Raw genomic sequence first — 27,411 nt, 5'->3', positions numbered from 1 at the left:
AACATGGATTCCGGAAACAGCGATCTTGTGAGACTCAACTCGCTATATTTGTTCATGAGACCCAGAAAATATTAGATACTGGCTCCCAGGTAGATGCTATTTTTCTTGACTTCCGGAAGGCATTCGATACACTTTCACACTGTCGCCTGATAAACAAAGTAAGAGCCTACGGATTATCAGACCAGCTGTGTGGCTGGATTGAAGAGTTTTTAGCAAACAGAACACAGCATGTTGTTATCAATGGAGAGATGTCTACAGACGTTAAAGTAACCTCTGTCGTGCCACAGGGGAGTGTTATGGGACCATTGCTTTTTACAATATATATAAATGACCTCGTAGATAGTGTCGGAATTTCCATGCGGTTTTTCGCGGATGATGCAGTAGTATACAGAGAAGTTGCAGCATTAGAAAATTGTAGCGAAATGCAGGAAGATCTGCAGCGGATAGGCACTTGGTGCAGGGAGTGGTAACTGACCATTAACATAGACAAATGTAATGTATTGCGAATACATAGAAAGGAGGATCCTTTATTGTATGATTATATAATAGCGGAACAAACTCTGGTAGCAGTTACTTCTGTAAAATATCTGGGAGTATGCGTGCGGAACGATTTGAAATGGAATGATCATATAAAATTAATTGTTGGTAAGGCGGGTACCAGGTTGAGATTCATTGGGAGAGTCCTTAGAAAATGTGTTCCATCAACAAAGGAGGTGGCTTACAAAACACTCGTTCGACCTATACTTGAGTATTGCTCATCAGTGTGGGATCCGTACCAGATCGGGTTGACGGAGGAGATGGAGAAGATCTAAAGAAGAGCAGCGCGTTTCGTCGCAGGGTTATTTGGAAACCGTGATAGCGTTACGGAGATGTTTAACAAACTCTGCAAGAGAGGCGCTCTTCATCGAGGTGTAGCTTGCTCGCCAGGTTTCGAGAGGGTGCGTTTCTGGATGAGGTATCGAATATATTGCTTCCCCCTACTTATACCTCCCGAGGAGATCACGATTGTAAAACTAGAGAGATTAGAGCGCGCACGGAGGCTTTCAGACAGTCGTTCTTCCCGCGAACCATACGCGACTGGAACAGGAAAGGGAGGTAAAGACAGTGGCACGTAAAGTGCCCTCCGCCACACAGCGTTGGGTGGCTTGCGGAGTATAAATGTAGATGTAGATGTAGAACGTACCAGCGTGACTTCAAATACTTTGTTACAGGAAATGTTCAAAATGTCGTCCGTTAGCGAGGATACATGCATCCACCCTCCGTCGCATAGCATCCCTGATGCGCTGATGCAGCCCTGGAGAATGGCGTATTGTATCACAGCTGTCCACAATACGAGCGCGAAGAGTCTCTACATTTGGTAACGGGGTTGCGTAGACAAGAGCTTTCAAATGCCCCCACAAATGAAAGTCAAGAGGGTTGAGGTCCGGAGAGCGTGTAGGCCGTGGAATTTGTCCGCCTCTACCAATCCATCGGTCACCGAATCTGTTGTTGAGAAGTGTACGAACACTTCGACTGAAATGTGCAGGAGATAAAAAAAAATAAAAAATAAAAAAAAATTCAAATGGCTCTGAGCACTATGGGACTTAACATCTATGGTCATCAGTCCCCTAGAACTTAGATCTACTTAAACCTAACTAACCTAAGGACATCACACAACATCCAACCATCACGAGGCAGAGAAAATCCCCCGGGAATCGAACCCGGGAATCCGGGCGTGGGAAGCGAGAACGCTACCGCACGAGCAGGAGCTCCATCGTGCATGAACCACATATTGTGTAGTACTTGTAAAGGCACATGTTCTAGCAGCACAGGTAGAGTATCCCGTATTAAATCATGATAACGTGCTCCATTGAGTGTAGGTGGAAGAACATGGGGCCCAATCAAGACATCACCAACAATGCCTGCCCAAACGTCCACAGAAAATCTGTGTTGATGACGTGATTGCACAATTGCGAGCGGATTCTCGTCAGCCCACACATGCTGATTGTGGAAATTTACAATTTGATCACGTTGGAATGAAGCCTCATCCGTAAAGAGAACATTTGCACTGAAATAAGGATTGACACACTGTTGGATGAACCATTCGCAGAAGTGTACCCGTGGAGGCCAATCAGCTGCTGATAGTGCCTGCACACGCTGTACATGGTACGGAAACAACTGGTTCTTTCGTAGCACTCTCCATACAGTGACGTGGTCAACGTTACCTGGTACAGCAGCAACTTCTCAGATGCTGACATTAGGGTTATCTTCAACTGCACGAAGAATTGCCTCGTCCATAGCAGGTGTCCTCGTCGTTCTAGGTCTTCCCCAGTCGTGAGTCATAGGCTGGAATGTTCCGTACTCTCTAAGACGCCGATCAATTGCTTCGAACGTCTTCCTGTCGGGACACCTTCGTTCTGGAAATCTGTCTCGATACAAACGTACCGTGCCACGGCTATAGCCCCGTGCTAATCCATACATCAAATGGGCATCTGCCAACTCCGCATTTGTAAACATTGCACTGACTGAAAAACCACGTTCGTGATGAACACTAACCTGTTGATGCTACGTACTGATGTGCTTGATGCTAGTACTGTAGAGCAATGAGTCGCATGTCAACACAAGCACCGAAGTCAACATTACCTTCCTTCAATTGGGCCAATTGGCGGTGAATCGTGGAAGTACAGTACATACTGACGAAACTAAAATGAGCTCTAACATGGAAATTAAGCGCTTCCGGACACAAGTCCACATAACATCTTTTATTTATTTGTGTGTGAGAAATGTTTCCTGAAAGTTTGGCCGTACCTTTTTGTAACACCCTGTATAGTGTAGCCCGCTTGACAAGCAACTGATACATTTAGTACACAGGGTGAGCTGATACGAAAGAATTTCCCACTGCCTGCTATTGCGAAAAGGTGCTAATATGTACTGGACGACAATATTAAAGTATTTTATTTTATACACTGAAGGAATACACTGCAATAAATGATACTTATCTTGTTCAGTGTACTCTACCCACGATTTTTCCAGTGGAATAGCGAAAAGAAAAACTGTGAGTAAAACTGATGCGGCATGCATAAGTTTAAAATAAGATTCGTAATAAATTAACGACGAACAGCAAGAAGCAGAAATATATGTAAACATAGTTTAAATACACTAAAATGGCCCATTTAAACTTACCGTAGGCAGATCATCAGCTTCTGTCGAGGTGATATTGGACGTCTAAATCTTGGATTTATCGTCATTTGTTCTGTTTTCCGTCTTTCCCTTATTTGCTTTAAATTCGTGGAGGTTTGTACCGTCTATGCAACTAACTGAAGGCAGTTTGTTTTATTGCCAATAAACATAGGCCTATCTCCACGAATCCTTGAATTTATGATCGTAATTCTTATTTGTATCTTGCTTAACAGGTAAAAAAACTACTGTTTTGGCATTCTGAAATATTTATAGAACGATGACTCCTCTTCTTACAGATCCTTGTAAGGAGTGTGGAACTCGCCTTCACAGTCTCGATTTTTTAACATTTTTCTCACGCAGTCTTTTTTGCTCTCTCTTCGTTATCATCAACTGTAGCAGGAATCATTGCAAAATGCTGTAAACTAAATTCCGGCATTTTATGACGATGTACCACGAACTACGAAATAGGGCCTCTGATGAGTATTTTACGAGCCAGCAGTAACGTCACGACGTTCTTTCGACGTCGACGTACCGCCTTCGACGTTCAAAAACGTGACGGTTACGCTCCGGCAAGTGTGAATCCACTTTTAGAACTCCACATTCGGAATAATGGCATTGTCATTGACGTCACTGTCTCACTCGAGATGTAGTTGGCGTCTAATTTACACCAAAGCATGTGACGTTCATCTAGTACGAGGAGTCGCGCTGGCGAAACAGTCGTTAGAGTAAAAGAGAGGTGAGACGCGGAGGACGGCTTACCTCGTCGGGCAGCAGCGGGGCGCCGTCGTCGAGAAGTCGCAGCGCCTCCCTGGTGTCGCCGCGGGCCGCAGACTCACGCAGGCGCGCCGCTACCGCCGCCGCCGCCGCCGCCGCCGCCGATCCGCCGTCTCGCCGGCACCTGCGACAGAGGCACGCTCATGTGAGTAGCGAGCTAAACAGGGTACAGGGTATAGTGCATTCGGAAAGTCGATATGCACTCGACTACGAACTAAGGATGCGGATTTCGTTGGAAAATCGAAACAAAGTTGATTGAACACATGCTGCCAGAATGTGATTGTTTTTTAAATCGTTCTACTGTTGCTGTATCTGTTTGGTTCAGTTGATGAAAGCTATTGCACGCGATGTGTAATGTTCAGATGTTCAAATTGTTTTTAGATTGTGATGCTTTCAACTGAGGAACGTAAAAATTGAGTTATTTTGAAAATCAGTCTTATGCAAAGACAATTAATTAATTTTTTATATTTTTTACTTTTATCTTTACCGAGACAGTTCATTTAGCGATATAATTTTAAGAAATAAAAAAAATGGCCCACAGAAGATGACACAAAGGTGTCGAAACATGTCTGGCTAAATCTAAAAAAAAAGCATTTAATTAATTGTGCTTGCATAAGGCTGATTTTCAAAATAACTCAATTTTTAAGTCGCAAACACGGAAAAACATCAAGAGGAGCTTCAAACCTTAGTAAAATGAGTCTCTGAGGAACATATTTTTCTTGTCCGACATGTTCTTCGACAGGATGATAAATACACAGATTTGGTGCGTGAGGAATTTTCTGAAAAGTTCCCGGAAACAGCAGTACCTTATCGAAATGCAGTTGGTGGGCTTTGTGAGAAAAGTTCAAGAGATAAGTTCTGGAAGACCATCTAAACTAAACGAGCATAAGTTGTTGGATATTTCTGACGCTATGCAATAGAGGCAAAATCTTCGCGCAAGCTGGCACAAGAAAAAGATATCGGGCTTGCTTCCACCTATAAAGCGGTTAGGCAAACATTAAAACTGTTCCCGTACAAACTGGCAGCAGTGGATAAACTGAAAGGTGCGGATCATGAAAGTCGAATCGGTTACTGCAAATGGTTTAGAACTTACTGAGAGGAATACTATCGATATTTTTGGTGTCACCTTCTGTATCTGGTCAACTTCTCTCGTCATGGTTCAAATGGCTCTGAGCACTATGGGACTTAACATCAGAGGTCACCAGTGCCTACAACTTAGAGCTACTTAAACCTAACTAACCTAAGGACATCACACACATCCATGCCCGAGGCAGGATTCGAACCTGTGACCGTAGCGGTCGCGCGGTTCCAGACTGAAGAACCTAGAACTGCTCGGTCACACCGGCCGGCCTCTCTAGTCATGTTAACACACAATACACACGATTATTGTCAACGGAGAACATTTGTGCCGTGCTTGAAACTTCATTGCATGACCAGGAAATTAAAACTCGGTAGCAATATCCAGACAGCGAATTACTGGATCTTTATTTTTATTTTATTTCTTTTGAAAGTCTGTGAGCAGTGAACGTTATTGGTCAATGATTCACGATTTCATTGGTAAGCTAAAGAAAGACTGAATCAACTGCTCACGGTTTCGACAAGATGGCGCTACTGAGCACATCAACAACATGGCGCTACTGAGCACACAGCTAAAAGCTCATCGCAGCTTGTCGAAGAGCTTTTTTTAGTGAACGTGTCCTGTAAATAAATTATGGCGTCCTCGCTTGCCGAACCATACTCCAACAAAATTTTACGGAAGCATCAAAATATGTAGTTCATCGCAGTCGCTCACGCTCGCTTCGCGATTTAAAAACTGAAATAACTGCGTATGTGAGAAGCACATCAGAAACAAATCTGCAGAAAGTTTTTGCCAGTAAAATTAAGCGAGTTCAGACTTGTATAGCCGCCCGTAGACGTCATTTCCAACATCAGGTGTAACGGCCCAGCAGCTATTCGAACACAGTGTATAACCTCTCAGGGTCGCACCACGAAATGTCCATTCTCAGGAGAGCGAGCATCGGGGCAAAAGAGAAGTACCCTGTGCGCAGGCGCAACACAAAGAGCGAAGTTTGAGCGAAAATATTATCCGCCCCATTATTTGGACATGCACACATTGGTACGTAGGCAACACGGGGTAAGGCAGCGCAGCACACCGCAGCTCAGGGAAAGCTACGCGACACAGTAAGAGCACGCATTGGGAGACAGTTTCTTAGCCAGTACTGCCCAGTATTTCCGTATTTAACTATGGCTGAACTCGATCTAGTTCAGAGTCTGGTTATGACTGACATACTGATGTTATTATCAGACACTTGAGACGGGAGGAAGTCTGAAAGGAAAAGCGGGTAAATGAATAAGAAAAAGTTGAATTGACGTCTAAGTTTTTTGATAAACGACCCACTAGCTACTTCCGTTTAGATTGGAGTCAATACCGCAATATTCATGGGCTTATGTGGAACTCTACTTTTATGAAGGTTATAACGGCTAAATATAAATAAGGTATTTTACACTGATAAAAAAAATCACAACACCAAAATCTAATTAATGTAGAGTAATGAAATTTAGGAAAGGGTTCATGTGGCTCTGAGCACTACGGGACTTAACATCTGAGGTCATCAGTCCCCTAGGACTTAGAACTACTTAAACCCAACTAACCAAAGGACATCACACACATCCATGCCCGAGGCAGGATTCGAACCTGCGACCGTAGCGGTCGCGCGGTTCCAGACTGAACCGCCTAGAACCGCTCGGCCACACCGGCCGGCATTTAGGAAATTACCATTAATGTAAGTGGGATATAAGCCTTTGCAAATGTGAAATGCTGGTACGTTATTAACGGTGTAATCCCCAGAATGTTGAATGCAAGCATGGAAACGTGCGTGCATTGTGTTGCACAGGTGCCGGATGTCAGTTTGTGGTATTAAGTTCCATGCTTATTGCACTTGGTTAGTCAATAGAAGGACGGTCAATGCTATTTGTGGATGGCACTGGAGTCGTCGTCCGATGAAGTCCCATGCGTGCTCGAATGGAGACAGATCTGGCGATCGAGGAGGCCAAGGCAACATGTCGACACTGTAGAGCGTGTCGGGTTAGAACAGCAGCACATGGGAGGGCTTTATCCTGTTGGAAATCAACCCCTGGAATGCTGCTCATGAATAACAGCGCGACAGGTCTAATCACCGGATCGACGTACAGACTTGTAGTGTGGGTGCGTGGGATAACCACCAGAGTGCTGCTGTCATACGAAATCGCACCCCAGACCATAACTTCAGCTGTAGGTCCATTTTGTCAAGAAAGCAGACACTTTGTTTGCAGGTCCTCAACGGTCCTCCAACTATCCAACACTCATCCATCACTGGCACCGAGGCAGGACCAGCTTCCACCGGAAAATTCAACAGACCTCCACCCTGCCCTCCAATGAGCTCTCACCTGACACAAGTGGCGGTGGGTTGGGATCAGTGGAATGCATGCTACAGGTCTCTGAGTAGTAGATAAGTGGAGTCACTGATTCAGTCTAACCCAAATCAACATTTTAATATTAATAACCGTAATAAATCAAGAGCTTCATTTTTTAGACAAAGTAAGAAGGCAGTTACGCGCACGGAAAATGACATCTTTAGATATAAATAACTATATTTTCACTCATCCCACGCCATGAGCGCAAATTGCAAGATATCTGAAAGTATAATTTCGAATGCACGACTAGATTCAGACCAAAAATTCTAGATCATGAAATTCATTATCATAATATTTATTTTTATTCATTCAATAGAATAAAATTTTATCAAGCTTCTCGGTTCTCAAAAACTGCAAAACCATCGGCGCCATCTGAAGGAAACCCCCAGAGGGAATTTTTCAACTTCTCTATTTTCTCATCTTCTCATCCTCCGGTTATTTTTTTTTAAAGGTCTCTTCAGCGACTTCCTATCAGCTGCTCTTCCCCTGCATCTGTCACCCGTCGTCTTTAGCTGACGGGGCAGAGCTCCTTCAGCAGCGTCTTGATGTTCGATGATCCCCATTGCTTGTGTAGCCAGCCCACTCCCAGCCTGGGGCAACCGGGAACACAGTCAGTCGTTTGTGGCTTTGTTCATGTTGTTGGTATTTCGACAGACAAATTTGGTTCAAATTTAGTCATTTTGGTTGTAAATAAACTATTTTTTTAAAATTTTCGTGTTTTATTTGAATAGATGGTATGCAAATAATAGGTAACGATAGTTAAAATATTCAAATTAATGTTATAAAAAATATTCAAATTTAAAATCAAGAATGTTCCCCTATAAATTTAAATGGAACAAACGTCTAAAAGGAGAGATAACTTGCCCCAGGTCGGGAGTGGGATGGACCCATGCTCTTACAACGAGGCCAACGACATATAGGGGTCCTGCAACGAATTTGTGACGTCACAATAGACGGTTTGTTCGTCACACATTGCGAACGCTCGGCTCCGTGCACGACGCATGGGAAATCAATATTTCATTGAAAAGGTACCCACTAAAGATCTTAATTTTGTCATGTGCTATCGAGAACTTACATGCATTTAAGCACGAAGTCAAGAATTAGGAAAATCGTCTGAAATGTCACTCGCTCCCCGCCGGAGACGACTGCTGGCACTCGTAAGAACTGCAGCGTCACTTGCTGTGACGTACGCGCCACGGCTTGTCTTTCCCGTGGGCCTCGTCTTACAGTGTGTCACGTCAGGGGAGTGGGGCAGGTTTGAGCAGCATCTGTGCCACATTAATGAACAGGAAGCCAAGGAGGATCCGATAATTTGCCTCGGAGGGGGTGCAGAAACGTGGTATTGAATGCTACCCAACGGCCGATTTTGGTTCCGCAGATGTGTCTTTATTTTGGTTACTGTTTTGTTTTTATTTTACAGTACAGCTATCTTCCTAGTTTCACAGGGGTTATTGTTTCATTCTCTGCTCTCCTCTAATTTAAGACCACACACGTTCGCACATATGCTGATGAACCAAGACTTCTTATAAGTATTTTAAATATTAAAAGTGCAGATTTAGGGTCTCTCGAGGATGTGTTATGGAAATACTGTCAAGCGCGCGGCCTTTTTCCGACGTTTCTGGAATGGTTTATATAACGTGATGCCATATGCCGTTCCAGTTTATTTATAATGCGTTGACTGAAACGGGCTATTCTGTTGTGCTGACGCATTGATGACTTCGAAATCATTTCATTTTCCGTGTTCAGAATCGCTTTCCAAAACGGGACACCACTATGATGTGGACAAGTACTTTCAAAACGGCAGAATCTTCGAGATCAGGGACTGAGCCGAGAGGTAATCGAACTGTTCGGTTTCTGAAAAACGTTGAAAAGTGCTTTCGCCGATATCGATTCAGATATCGAATACAGAGAGATATGATCTGCGAGGTTGCACCGCCAGCGGTGTGCCAAGCCAACCTTCACTGAAAGCGACGAGTTGTTTGGCGGGCACACCCTGCTCCAACACGTCATCTCACGTAGAGAGACTCCATGATTTCCGGGGAAACTTAAGAGAGTGCTCCTAACAACCAAAAGACATAGTTAATGTCGTGTTGTTACTCTCCTACCGTCTGCTCTATTACTACTACTCTGCTTACTTCATTGGATTCAGTATACGTTACGATCCAACTGTTACTTGCTTACAATCGGCAATCATAACTCGACTGGGTTTCGAGAACAGTTTGTAATCTACCTGTGTGCATTTCACCTGATAAGTGGGATGTGCCTCATGCTAGCACACAAGGCACCGCAGGTGGCTTAAGCCACCCTTCATCTTTCATTAGTGCATCGCGATCACCTCTTTCTGCCTCAGAAAAGTCTGTTCGCTGAATGTTACACTTCGACCTCCATTCTCACCCCTTTGAGAAATGGTCGTGCAATAACTGTGCCAAGTGACTTCATCAGTCGACACAGGTTTGAAGAAAGGACGTCGCAATGCTGTTAGACGACTCCATTTTGATCATGACTGACGAGGCTTCATTTCCATTTGTCGTGGATGGCAAAACAACAGTTAAGCTACTGGGCATCAACAGTCTCTACGACTCAAGAGATTAAGTGGTATGGCGTATGCCGATACACCATTAATGGAACTTTTTTTATGTTTTCGTGGAGACGGGCAAACAGTGCCTGTGAACATAGATCGCTACCTATCCATGTTGCGTGATTCCCTGTTTAGAATTAAGACGAGGAGGTATTAATCTCAAACAGTGTGATTTCAGCAAAACGGCGCGACTTGCACACAGAATGGAACGTGGAATGGCCTCTGCGATCACCAGATGATGTCTCGTGGCTGTCTGCTTGATCAGCAGGCGACACCTCGGCCTCTGCCTCTGGCGTAGCAAGCCGGCGGTCAGGTGTACAGCGGGTACTGAGAAGTGTTGCTGCCAGCGGTTTTGCCCAGCAAAATGGCCGTTACAGTTACACACGTAATATTGGGGTGCCGCCATGGCGAAAACTCATAGGCAGTAAATTATTTCACAGCTGTAGCAAAGTAATATTAAAAAAGATACGGCTTTGTCGACATGTGAAAGAGAGTAACGAGGCAAGGAAGCACGTCTAAATACCCACTCTGTAGATGCAGTAGTACTTTAGGTGTTGAGGATGGAAGAAATAAATATACTTAGTATCTTTAAAAATTAATACTTTCCAAATGTCGTAAGCTATCTTTATGAACAAAGTGTCAAGCGATAGAGCTTGAATAGCCTTACCTGAAAACAACTTCATAATTTATGTCAAAGCAGTACCATTTGAGTTATGGGCAGGAACGTTGGTTCCGAGTGTTAAAACTCAATTTAGTGCAAAATAAATAGTAAAACAATAAATATCTAACAGTAGAGTAAAATAACAATCTAGAGGTTTATTCTTCTCAGGTTTAAAATAGGTAACAGTAACTCATGCTAATTTCGACTATTTCACTTAATAAGTTGCAATTAACCCAGAAATCAACGACCTCGCCGAAACAGTAATATAACCACCGAAAATCTGATGACATACTAGCCCTAAATAATGTGTAACGCTTCTGGTAACGATAAGTTTAATGCAATTTTTATTCATTATAAAGTTCAAGCGCAGGCATCGGAAGATCTTATGATATATCTACTGCTGAAGAGCCAACCAAAGTGGCATTTTTCAAGAGCTGAAAACAATCATAATTGCAAGCGCGAGTCTTGTACAATGTATAGATCTACGGTTTTAAGTAGTGTGTTCAGTTTGTATGATTTTGTGGGCTTTGCACCGCTGTCTGTGGTTAGTTGCTTTTCGAGGTTCGTCGTCAACGCATACGCTAATGGTCGTCGTGTCAGTCGCAACCTAAGTGATTGAAATTTGTTAGGCGAAGAGTCTAGGGACTTCCAGAATTTCTTCAGGAGTTGGGGAACTTTGAGAAGCTTTTCAAAAGCTGTGCTTGTGAACTTTAAGTCTGAACCGCAGCGTCGTGTTGAGGAATCTGTGAACATACCTGCATAGATCTGTGAAATTTGAAAAGTTATCCAAAATCGATTTCTCTAACTTTTACTTTGAACAACGATGTGCTGAGCCGGACTTGGTGCAGTCTTGAGTGAGCCTGAAAATCAACCTTTCGTTGCACTCGCAGTATTAACCGAGGCTCCAATAAGCATTTTAACGACTCAAAAGTGCCCAGATCCCGTTAAGGACATTTGTAAATTTCGCCAATCCTAAACCTTCCTGCAATTTAATCAAGTTAGACGAAGTTAACGGAACAGTACCGGCGTAATGTGGCAGGTGTGTGGCCGTCTCCTCAACACCCGTGCAGGCAACACACTTTAAGAACTAGTCACGCACTTGGTTAACCACTTTAACACAGAGAGAGTCTGTAAAGAGCGAGTTTGTGCATCGCAGCCCGCACCACAAATAGATTCGCATACATAAAGTCAAGTAAAAAAGCGTCCGTGAGCCAATACTGCGGTGCAGTCACTCATAAATCGCAAAAAGGTATGCGTGATTCTTTTCTATGGGCTTAGTCTGCCTTTTTCGACGGAATTTTTCTTTGGTTAGCATTCATCGTTCAAACACCGCGTAGCCTGGCGTCAGACCCTCGGTGGCTCTCGGTCGAACACGCGCGCCACTTCACTTGGAAATACCGCTAAGACTCTTAAAAGAATTGTGAACGTGATCTTAGCACACCTTAGATCGACTACGCAGAGTGGCGATTTCTTCCAACCCAGGAATTGCTGTCGTCAGAAACGTCTTCTGCTCTTGAAGTGCTGGAAAACATTTTTCGGACACCTTCATTTATTAAAGAGATATTGTGGGCGGAGCACAAGATATCTTAAGATCTACAGCATCTCACAAATAGGTTCCTTACTTGTGATGTTATAATAAGTTCATGCAGTCACCACGAGCTTCATCGCGGGAAACTTTCTTCGCTCAGTATCGAAAGTGATAATTTTAGACATTATAAGCAGCTTTATTAGTACCAAGCGTAGGTCTGAAACTAACAAGAAAATGAGATTAACTGAAACTTTCACGCTAAGACTGATTATCTAGGAAAGTATAGTATTTTAATTAAATATAAGTAAAATTTGCGCCAACGGCCTTGCCGCTGTGGTAACACCGGTTCCCGTCAGATCACCGAAGTTAACCGCTGTCGGGTTGGGCTAGCACATGGATGGGTGACCATCCAGTCTGCCGAGCGCTGTTGGCAAGTGGGGTGCACTCAGCCCTTGTGAGGCAAACTGAGGAGCTACTTGATTGAGAATTAGCGGCTCCGGTCTCGTAAACTGACATGCAGCCGGGAGAGCGGTGTGCTGACCACATGGCCCTCCACATGAGCATCCAGTGACGCCTGTGGGCTGAGGATGACACGGCGGCCGGTCAGTACCGTTGGGGCTTCATGGCCTGTTCAGACGGAGTTAATTTTATCAGTAAAATTTGCATAACTGGTAAATTTGAATTTATCTAACAAACATGTCTGTTACCATTACATTATGGTGCTTCTTTAAATTTAAATATAGCTTTTTGCGTGGTCGTGAATCTCAGATTTTTATCCTTTTTTAAAAGAAGTATAGTTAACCACAGACATGTTGCAAAAGTAGCTGCTATACTTTAATGATTTAAATGTTTCAGTCTCATCCATTCTTTATATCACAAAGCGTATAGTAAGATGTTATACAATTAAACAATAAATCTTAAATGCTGCGTTGTAAGCTTTTAATTAGAAAATTGCTCTAAATCCTATCTTTGTGGGATGGATGTGACAAAGTTCCCGCTGTTAAGAGTCCGTACATGAGATTCAGCCAGTATTCTATATCACGTAAACACGGCACTGTTCGCTATTGTCACACTCATAAATAGAAGGAACAGCGACAGGCTATACAAAATGTTCTCTAAACAGTCACGAAATGCAGCTCTGTCCTTGGAGGAACACGCAGTTTTTAGTCGGGAAATCAATATGATAGAAATCAAAGAAAATTAGTACGCAGCAAGGATACAAAATAAATTGATAAACTACTCCCCGAACAAAGCCCTACTGAAAAAAAATTGACTATGCAAACTTTAAATGATACCCTTACATTGCTGTCCGTAATTCGAGCAAACATTGTTGGACTTGAGATTATTACTTGATTGTCTGCTAACATGAAACTCTGGATGGAATTATGACTAATCACGTCGTTATCAAAACTTAGTTCTCTACAGCAATTTTTTGGGCTGCATCGCCAGCGTATTAGTAATAGTGGTATACAACTCAGTAAGTGAGGTCGTTAATGTACGCTTATGCAGTGACGCTCGGTTCGGGGCAGTCAGTTCAGGTGTTTATATGGAGAATTTTCTTCTTTGTATACACAAAACTCTGTCTCCGTAGCTGACTGCTATGCGGAGGTCCTGGGTTCGATTCCTGGTACTGCCACAGATTTTTCCTTCGCAGGAGGCCTGCTTGAGGTACACTTAGCCTCAGGAGGCCAAATGGGGAGATAATCGATCGGTTAGTAGCAGTTCCACGTCAAGAAAGTCGACAACGACGGGGAAGAGCGGTGTGCTGACCAGATGCCCTCCACACCGCATCCGATGAAAACATTGCCAAGAACAACATGGTGGTCGATCGGCCCCGATTGGCCCATGAAAGTTTCAGTTTTTTAAAAATATGCTCCTCAACGCTTTTCGGCTACAGCTATCATCAGAATCTCTCAGATAAAAAGAACAAATGAGAGAAATGAAACTTCCGGCAGATTATAAGTGTGTGCCCGACCGAGACTCGAACTCGGGACCTTTGCCTTTCGCGGACAAGTGCTCTATCATCTGAGCCACCGAAGCACGACTCACGCCCGGTCCTCACAGATTTACTTCTGCCAGTATCTCGTCTCCTACCTTCCAAACTTCCTTAATGTGCCAGGAAGTTTCATATCAGCGCACACTCCTCTGCAGAGTGAAAATCTCACTCCGGAAACATCCCCCAGGCTGTGGCTAAGCTATGTCTCCACAGTGTCCTTTCTTTCAGGAGTGCTAGTTCTGCAAGGTTCGCAGGAGAGCTCCTGTAAAGTTTGGAAGGTAGGAGACGAGATACTGGCAGAAGTAAAGCTGTGAGGACCGGGCGTGAGTCGTGCTTCGGTAGCTCAGATGGTAGAGCACTTGCCCGCGAAAGGCAAAGGTCCCGAGTTCGAGTCTCGGTCGGGCTCACAGTTTTAATCTGCCAGGAAGTTTCATATCAGCGCACACTCCGCTGCAGAGTGAAAATCTCATTCTGGAAATGAGAGAAATAATATTTCTACCAGAAATACAGTACATTATATGGAACAAAACGAAGACATGCCAACTTCAATACTTTGTTGCATTGTATCTCGCCAAGTCACCCGTACACTTGTACCATGACGAATGCTGTTTAGTGAAGCAGCCTGCTTTATGTAACAATCTGTGGTCATTACATGGCGTTAAATGCAATTTGACTTGTCTACTAAAATTCAAATTTTCTTCTAATAGTCAAGCATACAGTCATTTAAAAAAATTATCTATAAATATAATGAATTGGAACTTTCATAGTAAAATTCAAGGTAACGTCTACATATTGGATGTACACTCGTTTCGCGAAAAGTAGCATGCAGCCATTTCATACAAGTAATCCACAAGAATACAACGGACATTTGTATTACACAAATAAAAATATAAATAGCGGTCAAGATGGAAGTTATATACAATAATTTTCAATTAATTTTAGGCTGATATTGGGACTTCTTGATCACGAGACTTCGTATCAGGCTCTAGAATTAAATTCTACAGGGTGTTTCTAAAACAAAGGTAAAAAAGAAAATGAGAGGGCTGGTAGAGTAGGTCATAACAAGTAACTGTCGCACAGCAACCCACGTCCGCGTCCTTTAGCGTTGGAGCGCTATACAACATTTAACAGCGATCGCCGCCGGGGAGGTAGGCAAACAGCCTGCCATCCGCGTTGAAATAGTAGCAGGTATTCCGGGGAGGGTAACACCACACGATTTTTTCCGGCATTTGCTGGCATGTGAATGCCTGTTTGATATAATGTCGTACGTCAGGGTGTCAACAAACGGAGACACACTTGTGTTTGGTTCGGAACAGAGCGGTGTCTGAATCGTCGAGTGCCAGATCTGCACACGCTCACCGCCATCCACAGGTGTCTCTCTTAGAGCAGGTGCACTTAAGGTATGTCGTCCACTGACAAAGTATCATAAAGTAGCATGTGCATTTGACGCCCACATCGAAACCGATGCCTTCATTTTGTGATACAGATGCGAAGGCCGGACACGTTCGTCAGTGCAACAGAGTCTGAAGAGGAGGCGTTAACACAGCTGCATAACACGCCCTCTACAAGCTCGCGGAGTGTTGCTCGAGTTATAGGTATTCCACGGTCTGGCGTGTGTGGAATGAAGATCATTTGCATCTTTACCGGCTTCAGAAAGTTCAAGCCCTTAAACCAGGAGATTTTGCGCTTCGCATTGACTTCTGCCAGTTATTTTGCAGAGGTGTGCCATCCAAACTGAATTCCCACACTTTGTACTTTTTACGGATGAGGCATCCCTTACAAGAGCAGGTGTTTTCAACAGCCACAATCAGCACATATGGGCATAGGAAAATCTGTACGCCCCTCTGTTCGGGTCACCAAGAGCGCTTTGCCCACAATATTCGGGCTGGTTTGGTAGGCGATAATCTGATTGGTAAGTAGATGCTCTCCCAACGACTGAACGCAAACTCATACTTAATCTTGCTTAGAGAAACATTGGAACATGTCCCATACAAAGTGCGACAGCGCGTGTTGTATCAACATGATGGTGCAACTGCGCATTTAGCTCTTGCGGTGCGGCCAGTAGCATGACCTGCACGTTATCCCGGCTTGACATCCCCCGTGTTTTTCATCTAAACACAACTGAAATCTGTTATCTAAAACACGTATCGAAGCGGATGAAAAGCTGAGAGTGCAAATTATGGCAACCTCTGATGCTGTCATAGTTTTCCGCGGACGCTTGAAAAGGTGCGGCAGTCACAGGCGTCGTCGTACGGCATGCTTTCAAGCAGGAGGGCGTAATTTCCAGTTTTTTTTGTAATTGTTTGCAAATAAACGACATGAAACACCAACCCCACCTCCCTTTTACTTTGATGTAACAAAGAAATTGAAAACGTTGCCGTGCCGACCTGTTACCATGTAGATTCGGGTGGCGGTTCGTATGCCTACCTTCCCGGAACGCGCGACGCTTTTAAATAACGCCTAGCGCCGAACGATAAGGATTCCGACTTGGGCTGATATGTGAAAGTTGCTTGTTATGACCCATTTACAAGCCCTCTCATCTTTTACATTCATTTTAGAAACATCTTGTATACATCTCCACAGTGTCTCATGGTGTAACTCAATCCAATGTAACACTCGATGAAGATGTGAAGATCTTTAAGTTGGATGAGGACGTTCAGCTATTCTGTTTTCAGTCTTTCTTTCCTCTTTCAGCTCTATCGATGACACTAACATAGCATTTGATCAAAAGTATCCGAACATCCTTATGTAATGCGTAATTTACCACCAGTTGCCACGCAGGAGGATACGCCTTATAAAAGGATGCGGGGAGCATTGTGTTTTCACAGTAGCAAAGCAGTAAAAGCAGAATAGGTCGTTCAGAAGACCTCAGTGAATTCGAACGTGGACAAGTCAGTGAACGTCACCTGATTAACAAATCGATCAAAGGCATTTCAATCCTTGCAATGCTATCCAAGTCGATTGCTGATGACTTTATTGTGGAGTGGAAAAGCGCAGACACAACCACGGTTAAACCAAAACCAGACAGTCCTCACGTCCCAAGGCGCCGTCGACCATTGCGAAGGACGGTTATAAAAACGACGTGAAACCAGCAGAAGGAATCACTCTTGTTCCACAGCGCTAGCAGCAATGCAGTAGAGAAACAATTCGGAGACGAGACCTATTTGTATCAGCATGGTTAGCATCTGTGAAATTTTGTGGTCAATAATATTCTCGAAATGGATTCGCCTGGCCAAAGTTTCGACCTGAACCCTCTGAAACGCCTTTGGGCTGTATTAAAAACGTCGACTTCGCTCCAAACCCGAGCGTCTAACAACACAACCTTCTCTGGTTTCGGCTGCCGTAGAAGAATGGCCTGCCCTTCCTCCACAGACATTCAGATACCTGTTGAAAGCGTCCGCAGCAGGGTTCAAGCCGTCACAAAGATGAAAGATAGACACGTCCAGTATTTATGTCCACAAATAGGCGTCCGGATACTTTTGATCAGACAATGTACGTAATATACTCAAAGTAGTCAGCTCTTCTCATCAGAACACTGGAGAGATCACACACATCGCGATGGAAAGGTCAGTCTAAGCAAAAAAGAAAGCAATTCGGCAGCTCAACCTACCCTCCGGGTGTCTCCTAACCAAGAACACCACATGACTTTCTCTCAGTTAAACTGATGCTGATGACAAACAACACCTATTTTTTTCAGCTCACAGGAAATGCATTGAGATAGGTAAAGTCTGACTCTTTTTGAGATAGTTTTAAACCCATTGCTATTTTGTTGTTAGTAAAACTAATATCCACTGTTTCTAAATTGTACGTTACTTCTACACCGAGTCAGCTCGTCTCTATATTCGAAATTGTTTCGGAACGTATACTATCTTATATTTCTCGTTATTGCACTTTAACTACAAGCCAAATCTAATACTGTTTTTATGAGTTACTTTTCTTGTAACCGTTAAATTCATTCATTGGTTCATTCATCGTATTCTGCAGAGGTCATCAAGATGGAGAACTTCATAGATGTGGAATGGGTAAAAGTCCATTGTAACCAAAGGCAAGCAACTCGTAGGAACTTAATACGCACATTACATTAATAATAAAGGGTTCAGTTTGTATTTTTAGGTTACCTTGGGCTTCGCAATCTGAATAAAACATCACTATACATTTCGGAACTGCGTGTCAGTTTCGTCAAGTTGAAACATATATGCCTACAGTGGTCGTACATTCGGGATATTCTTTCCGAAGGAAGATTCGCAGCAGCTGTGTATTCCGATGGTAGGTTCTTCTGCTTGACAGAGGTGAAAAGGAAACTGGTATGGCACGGTGGACAGTCGGTGCCTCGCAGGCAGGCAGCACGACAGCCGCCGGCACGACACGGCGCGTGCCGCGCATGCGTACGGGCGACAGGTATGCGTGTGACGTCACCGTCGCCGCTGCGCACCTGCAACGGCCGCGCAGCTGCCGTGCCCACAGAAACCTTGGCTCGACAATTATTGACTTTCACGTTCCACGGAGCACGTTCGGGAGATCTCGAAATAATAAAGAAAGTATCCACTGGTTGCGAAAGTGACACATTCTCTTAGGGGGGAAAATGGTTCTACGGCTATCCATTTTCACGAGTAACGCTGAGTGAGATTTATATTTTACTTAATCCGTGAGAGCAATTTGAAAACATATGTTTCTTTAGGTAACAAATGCACTTGCTTTCCAATGTAATCCCCTCTACGTTGGTATTCTGTTGTTCGACGTTTTCTTTGCGTCTAGATTCCAGCCGTCTTCTTGATGGAGCCCACGCATTATGGCATCAGTGGCCTTTACATAGCACTCTTAAAGGACTTCTCCCTAAAACATGTTTTTAAATATGGGTTAAGGTGAAACTCGGAGCTTTGCCTAATAAGGCAGATTTTCTAAAAATTTGTATTTGACATCCCTCAGTTTTCCCGTTGCCAAGACTCGTTTTCTTAAAAATTGTGTAGTTTGTAGAACTTTGTCCTCTTTTGGCATCCAGGCCTCTCCTCGCGTATTTTTCGTCCAGTAGGGCCGAAAGCCTTCGCCACTTCCTGCAATGTAACCGCCCAGAATATGGCCTTTTTCCATCGTAGACAACGCACGCAGTGTAACATTTGACGCAGGTGAAGTAGACTGCACCTTTTTCGATGCACGGCTACACGTTTCCAACTTCTGCCTCGATTGCTGTTTGCGACGTACAGTGGTGACAGCTCGAATTCCGTCGCGGGATACAGTTAAACGTAAATGTCGTGTAACTAGGACCACCCGTCGGGTAGATCGTTTGCCGGGTGCAAGTCTTTCTATTTGACGCCACTTCGGCGACTTGCGCTTCGATGGGGTTGAAATTACACCCAGACCAATAGATGAGACAATCGCCGATCCAGCCGGGAATCGAACGCGGGCCCTTAGGATTAACATTCTGTCGCGCTGACCACTCAGCTGCCGGGGGCGGACGCAGGATACAGGTTGCCGACATTAAATATTGTGACATGGAGACTGTCGGCACGGAGAGTTCTCGTTTGTGTGTTTGTCTGCTCCGTAAGAATTAGTGTCTTGTCAGAAGCAGAATTATTGCTGACATATTCAAACGTTCTTTCCATCCCTGCGTCGGAGCTTCCGCGGCCTCACGTGAAATCAGACTCGCGGCCGCTTCAGAATCCACACACTCCTGTCCATATACGGCGCATGGGACAAATTACGCGGCTTACTGCTCCACGGATTTAATGCTCGTGGAACATGAGTAACTTTTAAAATCCGTCTGTTAGAATCGAAAGTCTAGAGTTAACCGCGGGCAGGGTTGAGTTAAAAATTAAAAGCCCTGTCGCAGCCCAGGCACTTTCATTTCTGAAAATATGGTTCATTGTCCCCGCAATAGTGCAGGCCCAGGCACTTTCATTTCTGAAAATATGGTTCATTGTCCCCGCAATAGCGCAGGCCTTTCCAAACCTATCTTTTAATCTCATAATAGGTATTAGCCTCATGAAATGTTTAGAAACGAATAAGAAAGTATTCTGCAATTTTATGTAATCCTACTAATGAACTAAAATGATCGATAACCTTTTTACAGTATTGCAATTTATCATAAAATTTACTTTTACACGCAATATCTAGATTACACTGAGGCGACAAAAGTCATGGGGTACCTCCCAATATCGTGTCGGACCTCCTTTTGCTCGGCGTAGTGCAGTAACTCGACGTGGCATGAACTCCTCAAGTCGTTGCAAGTCCCTGCAGAAATACTGAGCCATGCTGCCTCTACAGCTGTCCATAAATGCTAAAGTGTTGCCGGTGCAGGATTTTGTGGCCGACTTGACCTCTCGATTATGTCCCATGTCGGGCGACTTGGGTGGCCAAATCATTAGCTCAAATTGTCCAGAATGTTCTTCAAACCAGTCGCGAACAGTTGTGGCCCGATGACATGGCGCATTGTCACCCAGAAGAATTTCAACGCTGTTTGGGAACACTAAGTCCATGAACGGCTGAAAATGGTCTCCAAGTAGCCGAAAATAACCACTTCCAGCAAACAGTGGGTTCAGTTGGCCCACATCATTATGGAGCCAGTACCAGCTCGCACAGTGCCTTGTTGACAACTTGGGTCCATAGTTTCGTGAGTCTGCGTCAAACTCGATCACTATCATCAGCTCTTACCAACTGAAATCGAGACTCATCTGACCAGGCCACGGTTTTTCAGTGGTCTTGGTCCAACCGATATAGTTACGAGCCCAGGAGAGGCGCTGCAGGTAACGCTGTGCAGTTAGCAAAGGCACTTGCGTCGGTCTCCTGCTGCCATGGCCCGTTGATGCCAAATTTCGCCGCATTGAACTAACGGATACTCGTTGTACGTCCCACATTGATTTCTGCGGTTATTTCACGCAGTGTTGCTTGTCAGTTACCACTGACAACTCTCCGCGAACGCCGCTGCTCATGATCGTTAAGTGAAGGCCGTCGGCCACTACGTTGGCCGTGGTGAGAGGTAATGCCTGATATGTGGTATTCTCGGCACACACTTGACACAGTGGGTTTCGGAACACTGAATTCCCTCTAGAATGTCACATGCGTCTACTTCTAGCTACCATTCCGCACTCAAAGTGTATTAATTCCTGTCATACGACCATAATCACATCGAACACCTTTTCACATGGATTACCTGAGTACAAATGACAGCTCCGCCAATGCACTGTCCTTTTATATCTTGTGCACGCGATACCGCCGCCATCTGTATATGTACATATCGCTGTCCCATGACTTCCAGTGTATATAAACTTAACCCTTTCCTTTCCTAATGAAATACTTTTAACTAGCAATGGTGGGAGCAAACTAATTAGAATATTGAACACATGGTCGATAATTCAAGCACACAATGAAAGCTTTACTGTACAATAGCCGGCCGGGGTGGCTGAGCGGTTCTAGGCGCTACAGTCTGGAACCGCGCGACCACTGCGGTAGCAGGTTCGAATCCTGCCTCGGGCATGGATGTGTGTGATGTCCATAGTTTAGTTAGGTTTAGGAAGTTCTAAGTTCTAGGGGACTGATGACCTCAGAAGTTAAGTCCCATAGTGCTCAGAGCCATCTGAATCATTTACTATACAATAATTTGCCATTAGCGCTTGGCAGTAAACAAAACTTGATACATGTTACCGTCTTCTAAAAGTGTCGTCTCTCTATAAAAGAATGGAAAAATAATTGTATATCCTCTATCACATCATGGAACAGCTCAGATAAGAATTTATGTACAGCACATCCGCCATCTAAGCTCCTCATTCTGCCATGACACAACACTCTCTCTCCGTCCCTGGCCGATAACTACTTCCGACACCTTCGTTCGCCCGAGCTCTGCTCAATAATACTGCAACCTCTGATAGCCAAAGAATACGTATCATCCATGTATTCAGCATGCGAAGATCCTCAAAATAGTGACCATTCCAAATAATCTTCCAAATGTACCAAACAAACCGATATTCGTATTTTATGTACCATTTCTCCTAACATTTACACCTTTCAAATTCTACATGTATCAGGAACAACTGAAGCTGAAGTCAGAAGCCCCGAAATCTATTATTTAAGATTATTTAACTGCAGAATTACTCTCAGTTCAACTGTTTTTCACTGAGGGCAACGTACACTGTCGAGTACCTTCTATATCGAGTACGAGGCGTTCTTTGCATTAAGAAATATTTGTTTTCAATACCATTGCCCAGGTCTATGTTTTACATGCTACTACTTGATGCAAGTTTTAAATGTAGTCGCTTTAACAACGTCTGTAGTTAATCGACGAGAGATCAAGCACGAGAAGTCGTGCGAAACCTTTTCCGTTGCCGAGACTAGAATCGTACCAGGTATTCGGTATGGTTTCACCTCCCTGTGCAGCTGTACAGCGAGAAAGCCTGGAACAAAGAATGCGCTATCTCGCCTACCGACAGCGGACGGAAAAAAAAAGGCCTGGCCGCTAGCTACAAGTAGTTTCGTCCCAGCGAGGAATCGCGGTTATAAATTTTATGGCTTTTCCCGTACGGGCGTCGCAGCGGGAGCAGGCAGCAGGTGCGTGTGAGGTTGCACTGGACGGCCGCCAAAGCGCGCGGCATTCCACGGCACGCCACGCCGCGATACCATACCGTACCCAGCACTCAGGCCGCTGTAACACCGTGCACAAATTACCAGAGCGGTTTTCCAGCCACGAATTGTCAGAGGCATAATGTGCCCCTGGAGCAGACCTTACTACACTTCCTGTCGTGCCAGTGTAATTACCGACAGCTGTATCTGTTCCGGCAGAGATAGGGACGAAATAATAACTCAAATTTAAAACAAAAGACGAAGAAAGAAGAACTACTACAAAAGGAATAAATTGAGGAATAATTTATTTACGAGATTCGGAAGAAGCGGCACTTCCACTGATCTGGTGTAACACACATGTATTACGACAATGGAAAATGATTTCACTGAAAATCGACTCACAATCGTTTCTAATGTGTGTGGTATTTACTTATACAGGGTGAAAAGTATTTAAACCGACAAACTCTGGGAGGTTGTAGGGGACATAAAAACAAATATTTTTGCCTGTGAGGGGTATTTAAACCGGTAGAGGAAGATTTCTCTGGTCGCAAATTAATTAAACCAACAAACACTTTTCCATTTTTTATGACCAAGAGACAACACATTAACACAACCCAATTCCAATTACATTAGATTTTCAAAAATGCCTCCATTGACACGTAAACAAAGATTACACCGTCGGATCATGTTCTGTCTGACACGGGCAATAGCCCCAGGAGTATCCTGAATTGTTTCTGCTGCTGCTACTGTCCGGGCAACCAGATCCTCTTCTGATGCAACAGGAGTTGCGTAAACAGGATTACACATCTAGCCCCGCACAAAAAGGTCCAGAGGATACATATCTGGGGATCGAGCAGGCCATGGTACAGGACGACCTCTGACAATCCACGTTTCTGGGAACCGTCGGTCCACGAATCGACGTACACGTCGGCTGAAATGTGCCGGCGCCCCGTCATGTTGGAATCACATACGTTGTCTTGTAGGGAGCGGGACATCTTCCAGCAATTCTGGCAATGATCTAGAGAGAAAATTGTAATAGTGCCTGCCGTTTAATGGTCTAGGTAGCAGATAGGGCCCAATTAAACTGTCCCCAACAACACCAACCCACACCTTAACGAAGAACTGCACTGATTGAAGGATCCTGCTCCACATACTGCAAGACAGCTTCCTAAAATTGCAGCGTTCTTACCGTGCGACGGTGTCCCTGTCCAGGTAATCTGCTAAATGAGCCGGTCTCACGCAGACGTTGGTACACAGCAGCAAAGGTCGTATGATGCGGGATACGGCGATTAGGATATTGTTGTTGATAAACACGCTGTGCAGCTCGTCCGTTGTAGTGCGCTACGTAGTACGCACCAACCACATCAGTGTACTCACCCCATGTGCATTGCTCCATTAGTAAAGAGAGACAATGCACTACTACACTGGTGGACAGCAGTTACCTACAACTGAAGAGCGTAATACGCCCTCTACCAACTGAAGATAGTAATACGGCCTCTAACAACTGACGAGCGTAATACTGCCTCTACCGGTTTAAATTATCCTCATAGGAGAAAATGACGGGAAAAATATTTGTTTTGAGGTCCCCTACAACTTCCCAGAGTTTGTCGGCTTAAATACTTTTCACCCTGTAGATCCTTTCGTAACTCAGAAACTAAGATCACGCTATTTTCAACGCTCTGGGGCAACACATTTGTTATTTGTAATACACATTAGGTAATATATCCTACACAAAGCTCAAATTCTCTTGCGGTGTAGATATTGGCAGGACGCCGTACTGAAACAAAATAATTCCGAAATTTCACAAGTAAAGGAAAATGTTCAAATGTGTGTGAATTCGTAAGGGACCAAACTGCTGGGGTCATCGGTCCCTAGACTTATACACTGCTTAAACTAACTTATGCTAATAACAACACACACACACACACACACACACACATGACCGAGGGAGGATTTGAACCATCGGCGGGAGCGGCCGCTCAGTCTGTGACGTTTCGCCTAAGACCGCTCAGGTACACGAAAAGGATGTCAGTAACTTAAGAAGTTCATACCGTAGACACTTTACAAGGCAGTCGCTTGGCTTAATTTTTTTTTGTAAACTATTTTTCACTAACAGGTGAAATTAAAACCTATGACCCTGTTGAATGTCGGTATGTCGAAATTTCGAGTCACACCAGAAAGGCCTCAAAGGCTGCATTTTACTAATAATCTTGACATATACCTATGGAGTAACCCATTCTCTAGACAAGCAATATTCATTATAAGGGTACTACGAATGTTGTACAATACAACCCCATTCATTATGCATTAGAAAGAACTAAGTTTCACTGCATGCAGTGGATTTCTTAATCCTCCGAAATAAGTCCTAAGTCTATTGCTGTTCGATAGAAAAAATTGTTGACTCTTGTGCTGAAGCGCTGTTGTTGTGAAAAAGCTTAGACTAATGCGGTATCAACGACACTGCCTAAAAACAAAAAAGGCTACCGTTATGTTGATGTGCGGACCATCGGAAATTAAACAGTTACATTTGATTACGTTTTCGAAGTGTCTTACATTTAGTTCAACATTGTGAGATATAGGGCACTTAGCTGTGATTTCATGTCTCAAGGTACTTCTGGATTATAGTGGGCGTTATATTGAAAAACTAAGAACTAACGTTAAAGCCTCTGAAGCAAGAATGAGATCAAGTGGTTTCATTCAATAGTTTTAGAAACTTTAGTGAAGGCCACAAGGCCGGCTGGAGTGGCTGTGCGGTTCTAGGCGCTACGGTCTGGAACCGAGCGACCGCTACGGTCGCAGGTTCGAATCCTGCATCGGGCATGGATGTCTGTGATGTCTTTAGGTTAATTAGGTTTAATTAGTTCTAAGTTCTAGGTGACTGATGACCTCAGAAGTTAAGTCGCATATTGCTCAGAGCCATTTGAACCATTTTTGAAGGCTACTCTTCCAATAGCGGCGGAATGTTATTTCGGTGTTTTACAACATGACGTGGTCCGCGTCGCACCTTGTTCGGCCGGCAACCAAGTGAAGTGAGATGGCACAGTAGCTAAGACACTGAATTCGCTTTCTAGAAGGCAGCGGTTGAATTCCCCATCGGGCCACCCAGATAGAAGTTTTTCGTAGTGTACATATAGTAGCTCAAGATGAATGCAGGGATGGTTTATTTCAAAAGGACACAGCCGATTTCCGTCCCCATCCTTTCTCAATCCGAGTCCGTGTTTCGGCTCCGCTAACCTCGTTGTCAATAAAAAGTGAAACCTTTATCTTTCTTACTTTCTTTTATGTCCAGATACTTAAGGTAGGCGGATTAATGATGTGAGAAACGTATTACCTCCTCAGTTTCTACAGCAGTTTTTTTCTTTGGCCTTACCATTTTTTTTCTGAGCAGAATAACAGACGTAATCCTCTGTGTTATTATTATTATTATTGACATAATTCTGACTAATAACTTGACATTTTATGCAAAGTTTAAGAGACCTCAAGAAAGAATAAAATTTGATTTTCTTGCCCTTTTTGAGATTACAGTAATCCAGCCAGGACGGAAATCGATAGACGTGATGTACATGTACTGAGAAGCAAATGATTACAATTTCAGAAAATTTGGATGAGTTATTCAAGAGAAAGAGTTTCAAAAATTCTGTAAATCAGTCATGCACCCCTGGCCCTTATGCAAGTAGTTATTTGTGTTGGGATTATTGATAAGAATTGTTGGATGTCCTCCTGCGGGATACCGTGCGAAGCTTTGTCCAATTGGTGAGTTAGATCGTCAAAATCCCTAGTTGGTTGGAGAGCCCTGTCCATAATGCTCCAAGCCTTATCAGTTGGGGAGAGATCGGCAACCTTGTTGACCAGGGTAGAGTTTTGCAAACACCAGATAAGCAGTAGAAACTCTACCTGTGTGTGGGCGAGCTTGGTGAAAAGTAAGCCCAGAATCGCTTGCCATGAAGGGCAACAAAACGGGGAGCACAATATCGTCGACGTACCGCTGTGCTGTAAGGCTGCCGCGGATGACAACCGAAGGGGTCCTGCTATGAAATGAAGTGGCACCACAGACCATCACTCCTGTATGTCGGGCCGTATGATGGGTGAATGTCTCGTTGGTATTCCACCGCTGTGATGGGCGTCTCTAAGCATGTCTTCGGCCTGGAATGCCATTGACTGGAGTGGAGCTATCTTCGGCGACTGCTCCCATTTCTAACTGAGCTCCGATGACCCTACCATGGCTAGCAAGGTCGCCAGATCTTTACCCAAAAGATAACTTTTGGAGCATAGCGGGCAGGGCCTTCCAACGAGCTTGGAGTTTTGACGATCTAACACACCAATTGCACAGAATTTGGAGCAATATCCCTCAGGAGGGCATACAACAACTCTGTCAAGCAATGCAAATTTGAATAACTGTTCGCATAAGGGTCAGAGGTGGAACAATGCGTTATTGACTTGCTCAGTTCGTGAAGCTCTTACTACTGAACAAATAATAAAAATTTTCTGAAACTGTGCTGATTTGTTTTGTCTGTACATGTGGACCACATCTACTGATTTCAGCGTCTCATTCGGATAATTCATTCGTGTTTTGAGTGTATAAAGATATATAGGGTGGTCCATTGATAGTGACACGGCCAAATATCTCACGAAATAAGCATCGAACGAAAAAAACTACAAAGAACGAAACTCGTCTAGTTTGAAGGGGGAAACCAGATAGCGCTATGGTTGGC

At 44.0% G+C, this 27,411-nt stretch overlaps 1 protein-coding gene across 1 annotated transcript in view; it reads right to left on the bottom strand.

Moving 5' to 3' along the window:
- Window positions 1-27,411, bottom strand: part of LOC126326837 (ankyrin repeat domain-containing protein 6-like) — a 638,792-nt gene that overhangs the window by 83,995 nt on the left and 527,386 nt on the right. Inside the window, exon 3 of the mRNA XM_049995795.1 lies at window positions 3,919-4,057. Within this exon, the coding sequence (XP_049851752.1) occupies window positions 3,919-4,057 (139 nt within the window). The remainder of the gene's footprint in view (window positions 1-3,918; window positions 4,058-27,411) is intronic.

Source organism: Schistocerca gregaria, chromosome 2, assembly GCF_023897955.1.
Source record: "Schistocerca gregaria isolate iqSchGreg1 chromosome 2, iqSchGreg1.2, whole genome shotgun sequence".
In the NCBI taxonomy this organism is placed as follows: Eukaryota; Metazoa; Arthropoda; class Insecta; order Orthoptera; family Acrididae; genus Schistocerca; species Schistocerca gregaria.
This window is presented reverse-complemented; position numbering and strand designations above follow the sequence as displayed.